Raw genomic sequence first — 9,178 nt, forward strand, 5'->3', positions numbered from 1 at the left:
TAAAATTTATTGATATATTAATATGTCTAAATAAAAAAAATCTTAGGTCCAAAACAAAAAGTTTTTCATTTATCTCCTGAAGTAGTTAGATATAACTAGTATAAAAGTATCAAGAACATAGAATACAATGGGGTTATATATTGTTGGGGTCCCGGAGGGTTGACTGGACAGGAGTATGGGGGGGGGGGGAGGAGAATACATATGTAGGCTATTTTTCGCAAAACAAAACAAACTGTAGTAGCCCGCTATTTTATTTTATGATTAAGATTAGTAAACGCGATATTTAAATTATTGCATCCTTCAGTTATATTAATCCAGTGATTAATTTTCAGTTAACTTAGCTTAGAAATCTGAATTTGATGCAATTGCATGACATGATCACAATCGAATTATTGAGCCAGTCAATAATTTAAAATTTTAGATTTATAACTGACTTAGTAAAGTCAGGTTATTTATTACTTGCAATAGAAATATCATTTCTATGTATTCAACATTATTACTCGAGTTGTGGGTTTATTCCGGCTTGTGAAGTGAATTAAATCTACGGATTTAATTTAAATTTATTCTACGAGTCACAATATTAATAGATGAGAAGTCAGCGATCAAAATACGAGATTTTTAGAGTATCTTCATATATATAAAGAGCAAAGTAAATGTAAATAAATTCAATTAGAAGGATATAATTGGAATTGGGGTGAAAAATTTTAAAAACAAAAACCAGTCAATCCATCCTTAAAAACCGCAACAAATTGTTTAAGCCATATATTACATTTACAAATGTCGAGAATAATTGGGCTCCAAGCATCTTTATTTTTCTTTCTTCTCAAGTAATATTTAAATTTTTTAAATCATATTTTTATTTTTTGTATATACTAAAAACTTATAATAGAATATTATGTAATTATGTAAAACATTAAATAGTCAAGAACAATTCGCACAAAATTGTAAAATATATGTTTTTTTTTTTTTTGTAAAGAATAACCTTTAATTTGATACATGAAAAGTACAAATCAATTTAACGAGCAAGTTATGACCGTTTAAAATTTGTATATATTAATTAATTTTTAAAATTTTTAATTAATTTTCTCGAATTTGAGACAATTTTTTAAATATTTTTCTAATATTTTTTTCTTTTTTTTCTTCGTTGTTTTCTTACTTATGACATTTCAATTTTTATAGTATGTAGTTCTATTTAGTTTACACTGAAAATTTGTTAGTAGAATATATTGTCACTATTATAAGAAGATAATATTATATATTAGTTCATTTATGTCAAGAAGAAAATTATAAAACTGACTATTTTAAAGACAATAATACATTGATTTTTTTTTTGTATAATTAATTAATTAATTAATTATTTGTTTAAATCAATTATTGAAACAATTATTTGCATGAAAAAAATCTAAAAATATGTTATAAGGTATTATTATTTTCTTAATTTTGTTTTTAATTTTTAATATGTATTTCATCATAAAATGTATTAAAATTAAAGTCAATATTAAAGAATCCAATTTTAATGGAATCAAAAGTGATAAGAGAAAGAAAATCATACATGTGTGGATTTGTTTTGAAATATGTAGCTTTCTAAATATGACAAAAAAAATTTATTATTGCGTGTATTTTTTTTCTTAATTTTTTTGTATCCATACAATTATCTTTGATATGTATTAAATTAAGTTCGAATATCTTTATGTGTCTATTAATATTTCAAAAACATGTTTTGAAATATCGATATCAGAGACCAATATGCTTAATAGTAAATATTTTGATCCGTTAAAATCATGAAGATCTTTGGTGAAATAATAGCTTTGCTGAATGAATTCTTTGTTTAAAGTTTGAATCTCTAGGTGTTTTTTTTTTTATTTTTTTTTTCAATTTATCAGTTTTGCATAGCAAATTTGGAATGTTACATAACGAATTCATAGACAACTTATTTCATACGATGAATTTGATTTGTGTAGTTATAGCAACACCCTAGATAAATGGTCTTATATCTATGTATAGTCACAAGTTATTTTTGTATGAATTATATTGATCACTATGCAAATAATAAATTTGGTAAATTTTAATTTTATTAGTTTATATTATTCACTATGTCCCAATTCAATAGGACACGAGGCTTGGGTACGAAGAGATAATGAAGATATTATTTTTTAAGTTAAAAGATAGATAATTATTTGTGGGCCACAATGACACTTGATGTAAATAATGAGTTAAATGAGAGTATTTGTTACGTATTGATTTTTTGATATATTGAATTGGAAACATCCAAATAAAAAAAATGTGATATATCGAATTGGAACGAGAGAAGTAATAATTATAAAGTAATGTGCATAATTTACGAGAATATAAAATCACAATCACTGCGCATAGCGCGGGTGGTACACTAGTTTGTATTATTAGCAAAACACGAAGATTAGTATTACAAATACACGATCTTATAACAAAGCCCATAAGTAGTGTTACCATATACAATGAAGGTTGGAGGATCATTTACAAGCTGGATTTTATTTACGAGCACATCACCTACGCTATACGAAAATGGAAGGGACATGGGTGAGGTACATCAGGAGGGAGAAAATGGAACGGACATCAACAGTGCTGCAGCTTCTTCCTATTCCTCCCTCTGCCAAGCCGGTAAATTCTACCCCGCACAGAGGTGCCAGGCACTCTCATACTTTCCACCGTTGGATGTCTGACACGTGTTTAAGCTTCTTTTTGTATTTAACATAAATTTAAAGTTTATATAAAATGAACTCCGTTAACTTCCGTCTGTGTAATTATTAGTAATGACCCTGATTTTCAACTTTACTCTGTTCAAGGTGCAACTGTCATTCATATGCACGATTTTTCATAGTATCGGCAAATCGTTTCGGCAGATGATTTGTATTCTTGGCCAACTTTAATTTTGTTCGGCAAATATATTAATTTTAGAAGTATGTTTATTACGGAGTATTTTAAAAGAAATTAATTTTAAGATTTTTTTGGGATACGTAATTTATTATTTTCGGCAATGAGATTTGGCAACTCATTTTGTACGCTAGGCTACAATTTTTTGAGATTTGGCAACTCATTTTTAAGAATATGAACAGTTTTTAAATTTTTTTTTCTATAATTTGCAATTTTTTTCATTTGAATTTTGAATTTACGCGGAAACAAAAGAAAGTGCGCGTCGTCTCCTTCTTCATTTTTCCATTCATCCATTTTCTTCTAATTATTGTTCTTTTCAATTCCCATTTTCTGACCAACTTTTTATTCATTCCACCCACAAGAATCAAATCCTTACACAATCCTTCCCCTAAAAAAAAACCCTCATGTCAAACGCTTTTCGGCACGCAGCGGCGTCGCTGAAGACAGTATTTGCCGCGGACTTCACGTCGTGGAAAGCGCGCAACCTAAGCTTCTCCTTGGCCGCCGAAAGGGCGCTGAGTGGGGGCGCTGTAGTAGTTCGAGCAGAAGCTGTAAACCACCTTCAGATTCGGATCGCTGGTTTGGGAGAGAAGGGATTGGATTTTGGAGCTTGTTCTTGTGGTGGTTGTCGTCGTCGCGTTGCTACTGAAAACAAGAAGGTAAATTTTCGTGGGGGCACTGTAGTAGTTCGAGCAGAAGCTGTAAACCACCTTCAGATTCGGATCGCTGGTTTGGGAGAGAAGGGATTGGATTTTGGAGCTTGTTCTTGTGGCGGTTGTCGTCGTCGCGTTGCTACTGAAAACAAGAAGGTAAATTTTCGTGAATCTGATTTTTCTATCAATCTAATCAAATAAAAAAGAATTTTGTTTTCTAATAAATTTACCTGGCTGTATGTATTCTTTTATGCTCTCAATTTAAATTTACGTTGTGTTTCTGCTCATCAGATTATTAGACTTAAATGCTTTTACTGGATCTTAACATATTATATTGAAAAATGTAGTGAATTAATATTTTTTCTTTTCAAAGATGAATTGTTCTTTACAATTAATCAATTGATATAAGATATATGGACCTTATGGTGTTTATGATGCCACTTTGCACATGAGAGATTGATATTTGAAGTAGTATATGATTTATTAACTATTTGATGAACAGATGTGAGTTGTTTCATTTCTTCGGTTGCCAAGAATTATAATTATAGAAACAAATGATAGAATTAGTGATACAAGTGATTGTGGATGTTCAAACTCTTATCACAATGAAACTATTTTATTACCTCTCATATATTTTTGCTTTCCCTGGCACTGGTTGCAAGGATTCAAGAGAGAAACGAGGTTCGCATCTAAATCCTTAGCAAAGGATATAATTAGTAAAAAAAGAGAGAAACGAGGTTCTCTCACCTGACGTTTCCTGTGCAATGAGGTATTCGAATGGAAGTGGTGTTGTTGTTGTCTCATAGTATAAATATGAGACATTTACGGTGAGATGTGACTTCATGTGTTGCTTAGGCAAATGCAATCTCAACTGTATATTTAGAACCTCTCTCCTTATATAATGAAAATCCCCAAAAAAGACCATCTTTCGATGCCAATCTATTTCTGCAGATTTCAATTGGAAATAATTGCAATTCAACACTTCTCATTTTGTTACACGAGTTAGAGATTTAGCTATTCATATAACGTCAAAATTCAAAATTAATTGAAGGCTTTTGAAATTATAGAAAGATCGAATTTGTAGCAAATCAAAAATATTGGGACATTATTCAAATATTTTTCAAAATCAGTTTGCATCCAAAGTTAAGAATTTAAAGTGTAATGATCTCTTTTATTTCGTATGTAGTAACAAGAGGTACACAACATAAAAAAGGCAGATCTCCTCATTGTATTTACACCATCACTTGTATCTCCACCATATTTCTAAATACACAACAAAAATTGCATCTCCCAACATATTTCCAAATACATCAATATAAATGCATCTCCTACTCTACCTCGACTGCCTCAATGCCTATGAGGACTCAACTTATGATTCACAGCTCGAGGTCAGATTCTGGGAGCAGCTGTGGACGTCTGTGACGAATGGTTTCGTTCGGTCCACCAACGTCTCCTCGGCCCCACGGCGTTCTCATCTCCTCGACTCAGCTTGTGATTCACAGCCTCAATGCATACCTTGTCCTATAGTAGTAATAGTTTCCTACATATTTGCCAAATCCAACGGCCAATGATGTACTCTCTTGTCACTACAAATGAAAGGTAACTGCATGATAACAAAAGAGCCTAAAGCAAGCACAATTTCTTGTAGACTAACCCATACGTCTCAATTTTTTTATAATTTTTTTTATGACAGCATAATAGAAGACACAAAAAAATACAGACAAATTGGGAAATCCTAATACATCAAGATTAACTAAATAAATTTGAAGTCGAGCTTTTTATTATTACCAAACCCAAAACTGCATAATAATCATCTGCAATAAAATCAAAAACGTTAATCTTTGGTTGATTTATCATGATAAGATAAATTATGACATTCAACTACACATATTATAGTGTAAATGTATGAATTTGCTAATTAGAGTGAGTTTCAATAACATAGAGCTGACATACTACACATATATAATTCTATCTTATTTGAATCACCACCATTTCCACCTCTTTTTGTTTCTCACTTATCATTCTCTTTTTCACAATCTTTCAGAAAGTAAAGCAACACCCAACAAAGTCCTTCACTGTAGTTTGCAACCTAAAAATGGAGTATAACAACAAAGAGAAACCACATCAAGCAATTCACATTATACAAATTAAACTATATCAAAAGGCACAAGTATATTTAGATGATGTAGTATATAAGGAAAGGTTCAGAAACATGCTGCAGATCATATAATTTGTTCGCATATTTGTTAATATACTAGTATGTTCACATAAGTTGTTTAAATTATTAAATTACACTATAACTTGAAGCGCCTAATACCAAAATTCTGAGCTATCAGGAATAGAGTGATTGGAAAAGAAGGACAGGGAGAGGGCTGAAGCATTTCCTATGTTTTGTAGTCAGTAGATATGGGAAGGCAACTTTTTAGTATATTCCAGTTATTTAGTTCAATCTGTCCAACAATTGTAGGGAATTCTTACACTTCAACATATGTGACTATGTTATTCTAATTAATATGATAGATTCTCTTCAAGACCAAGTGTCCAACTTGCCAACTACATGAAATGTTTCTAGTACTAATGGATGTTTAAAGGAGATTGATCGGAGATAAGAAATAGAATATTTGGATAGGGCGATGAAGGGGGTCTAAAAGAAAGGTGACTCGGGCAAAAGTGGGTATGGATGTGCATGAATTCTGGCTAAGATTCTTTATATTTTGGGGTGGTTACGATCTAATATTTCAAATGTTGGCGGTTAGTTTTATCTGTTGCATAACACAGCCAATCGAATGCCCCCTAAGACAACATGTATACATTCATGATCTTACATTTCCAAATTATATACACCAAGTCACCAACTACCCCAGATTCTCCAGTCTCCACAATGTAATAAGAAAAGCAACATAAAATAGATCCAATTCGTATATGAAAAGGAGTGAAATGTAGCTTGAGGAAGAAATTTAACTAAATAGAGAATCACCAATGACTTAAATTAATTCAAAGATTTGGTTTACTATTCTAGAAATCAGATCTTAATGAGTAAAGCTCAAGCTGAACCATAGAAACTCAAAACCAAGCAGAAAGAGAAAGACAACAAAGAAATTCGAACAAATTAATTAGCAATGGAAATTTTGACAAAGCTTATCTGAAATCGAGTAAGGGATGGCGACGGCGACGGCGACGGCGAATGAGAGACTTCACCGTCAAAGGTGTTCAGGCGGTGGTGGAGCGGAGGTGGTGGACGCGGGCAACAGCTGTGAGAGAGATGAGAAATTAGAACTAAGCTACTAGCTAAACCCGCAGAAATTTCAAAAATCAAGCCCTATGCTTAAAGCCCTCTGTCCGAAAATTGGGACAAGCTTACCTGAAATCGAGTAGGGGATGGCGACGGCGACGACGAATGAGAGACTTCACCGTCAAAGGTGTTCAGGCGGTGGAGCGGAGGTGGAACGCGGAAACCACTGTGAGAGAGAGAGATGAGAAATTAAGTGAGAGAAAGAGAAAGAGAAAATATAAAACTAACAATAAAGAGATAAGAATAGACACTAGGCGATGGTGGTGGACCGGTGGTGAAGGAGAGCAGTGGGAGCGGTGGAGTGGGGCGGCGGGGGATTTTCGGTCGCATGGTGAGAGAGATGCGAGATGAAAGAGGGATCGACGAAAAATACACAAATATGAAATCTGATTTCTAAAATGGCGCCCAAAATGTACATTTGTATGTGTTGCCGAACATTCGGCCACGTAAAATTGCCGAATTCTGATGCCGGAATACACCAGTCCCCAAGAATGTAATGATGGCTTAACGGGAGGAGTTACCAGCGTTAACTCAACTCTGCAAAAAAAAAAGAAAAATTAATAAATAGAACAAGGACACGTGTCGATCATCAGCTATGAGGGTGCCAGGCACCTCTGTGCGGCATAGAATTTACCCTGCCAAGCCATGCTTATAGCTGCCCCATCAGCCATGCTTTTAGTATATATAGCTGCTCCATCAGCCACCCTATGACAGCCGTCATTCAGCCACCATACTACTCCTTAGGTGGCCAATCAATTGCTCTTGCCTCACAAAGAGAATTCAGACACTCAAATGTAGTCCAACCCACTTCATCCTTAAGACCATCAGCCAACATTCACTTTCATTTCTTCCTTAGTGCTTGAGCAATCAAAAGAGAGGAATTTACTCAGTGGCTGCCAAGCTTCAAGAGGTAAAGCTTGACCTTAACTCTACCCATTACCCTCGTACTCAACCTGCATCATTAAGGCAAATTCCTTGATATTATTTCAGAAATTCTCCCTGTTTCAACAACACAGCAGTCACTCAACACCAAACAATACAGGTATATACTAAGCTCCCTTATTCAATCCATTAGCATTTCATCCAACAAGCATGATCAGTTAATGAATACTAAGTATACAATGAGTATATATGCATAAGGGGCATAGCAATCACGAAGTCAGTCAGAACTCCTATGATATAGAAACAACTACATGCTTAGTTTAATCTCTTGCATAATCAATAGGAATCAAAATGATTTATGGGCTGCACCAACTGGAATAACACTAGAAACCAAACTGATGGATTTTCGTTTAGAACACCTTGGTTAAAACCAAACCTGTGTGTGTGAGAGACTTGAAATCGGACGGAGGATGGCTACCTTGACCCCGTCGAGACAGAAGAATCGCCGACAGCGGCAAGTCTTCGGGTGAGACAGGGGGCGGATTGCGAACCACGACGATAAGAAATGACGCGTCGGACCCGTGCATAGGACGGCGGTCCCAGCGGCGATTTGAGAAAGGAAGGAGTTAGGGCACGGTTCCTGATTTCGATTGAGCATGCTTGAGTCTGACTTGAGTAGAGAGAGGGCAGCCGTTGAAGACGTCCGCTTGGCCGGATTATCAGGAGCTGCGGCGGCGGCTGGAACAGTCAAGAGGCGCGGCTTCGCCGGTCCTTCAGATAGAAGAGCAGACTTAGAACGATGACCTCTCGCCGGGCCTCCAGTAACAGCGGCGGCGGCGGTTTTAATGGTGGAAACTAGGGCTCGGATTGAAGAATTGAGGAATTGAATGAAGAAGTCGAGGAGAGAAGGAGAGGGTAAGACGAAAGCAAAAGGAAGGCGACGCCGGAGATGAGGACGCCGACTCGCCGGCGGCGCGGACTTCAGAGGCGGCGCAAATTGTATTGAGAGAGAAGGCTATTTCAGCGTGACATTGAGAGAGAGAGAGAGAGAGAGAGAGACGGACTTTGAGGATGAAACGAGAAAGGAGAGAGAGACCGAAAATGAAGAAAAGAAAATGAGGATGGGCTAGCTGCTTGGGCCGAATTCATGGGCTGGAGTTAATAGGTGGGCCGACTTATTTCCTGTTGTGAGCCCAAGTATCTATTATACTAAAGGAGAGTTGTATCCTAAAATTTTTCCGCCAAAAATGCATGCAAATTCATGCAGATACATGCTCAATTGCAATTTCTATTGCTATTTTAATGATGACACAAATTGCTATTTTAATGCTATTTTAATGATGACAGAATAAGCCTGTAAATACAGCCCACTAAGGGTGCGTTCTCTTTTGTTGTAAATTTATCATGGGAAAAGGAAGGATAAACAGAATTTCACCCTTTA

The 9,178-nt window shown here is 35.1% G+C and overlaps 1 protein-coding gene and 1 long non-coding RNA gene across 2 annotated transcripts; both read right to left on the bottom strand.

Moving 5' to 3' along the window:
* Positions 1-3,243: 3,243 nt before the first annotated feature.
* Positions 3,244-4,367, bottom strand: LOC131018498 (uncharacterized). The gene is made up of 3 exons (XM_057947216.1): positions 4,311-4,367; positions 3,590-3,752; positions 3,244-3,438 (listed from the first exon to the last, which is right to left on the bottom strand). Exons 1-3 carry the CDS (start codon positions 4,365-4,367, stop codon positions 3,299-3,301), a joined length of 360 nt encoding a protein of 119 aa, XP_057803199.1. The 3' UTR covers positions 3,244-3,298.
* Positions 4,368-4,713: 346 nt separating this feature from the next.
* On the bottom strand, positions 4,714-8,869 carry LOC131018002 (uncharacterized). Its single transcript, XR_009099971.1, has 4 exons — positions 8,174-8,869; positions 7,490-7,808; positions 6,925-7,392; positions 4,714-6,814 (listed from the first exon to the last, which is right to left on the bottom strand). It is a non-coding gene; the product is annotated as an uncharacterized LOC131018002 (long non-coding RNA).
* Positions 8,870-9,178: the final 309 nt, after the last annotated feature.

Source organism: Salvia miltiorrhiza, chromosome 3 (assembly GCF_028751815.1).
Source record: "Salvia miltiorrhiza cultivar Shanhuang (shh) chromosome 3, IMPLAD_Smil_shh, whole genome shotgun sequence".
Lineage (NCBI taxonomy): Eukaryota > Viridiplantae > Streptophyta > Magnoliopsida > Lamiales > Lamiaceae > Salvia > Salvia miltiorrhiza.

What these genes read in the sequence shown, in the direction of transcription:
- LOC131018498 (XM_057947216.1), bottom strand. Translation starts at nt 4,367, where the DNA reads ATGAGACAACAACAACACCACTTCCATTCGAATACCTCATTGCACAGG. An exon ending in CATTGCACAGGAAACGTCAG is followed by an intron (nt 3,753 to 4,310) that starts GTGAGAGAACCT and finishes TTATTTGATTAG; the next exon opens with ATTGATAGAAAAATCAGATT. An exon ending in CTTCTGCTCGAACTACTACA is followed by an intron (nt 3,439 to 3,589) that starts GTGCCCCCACGA and finishes GAACTACTACAG; the next exon opens with CGCCCCCACTCAGCGCCCTT.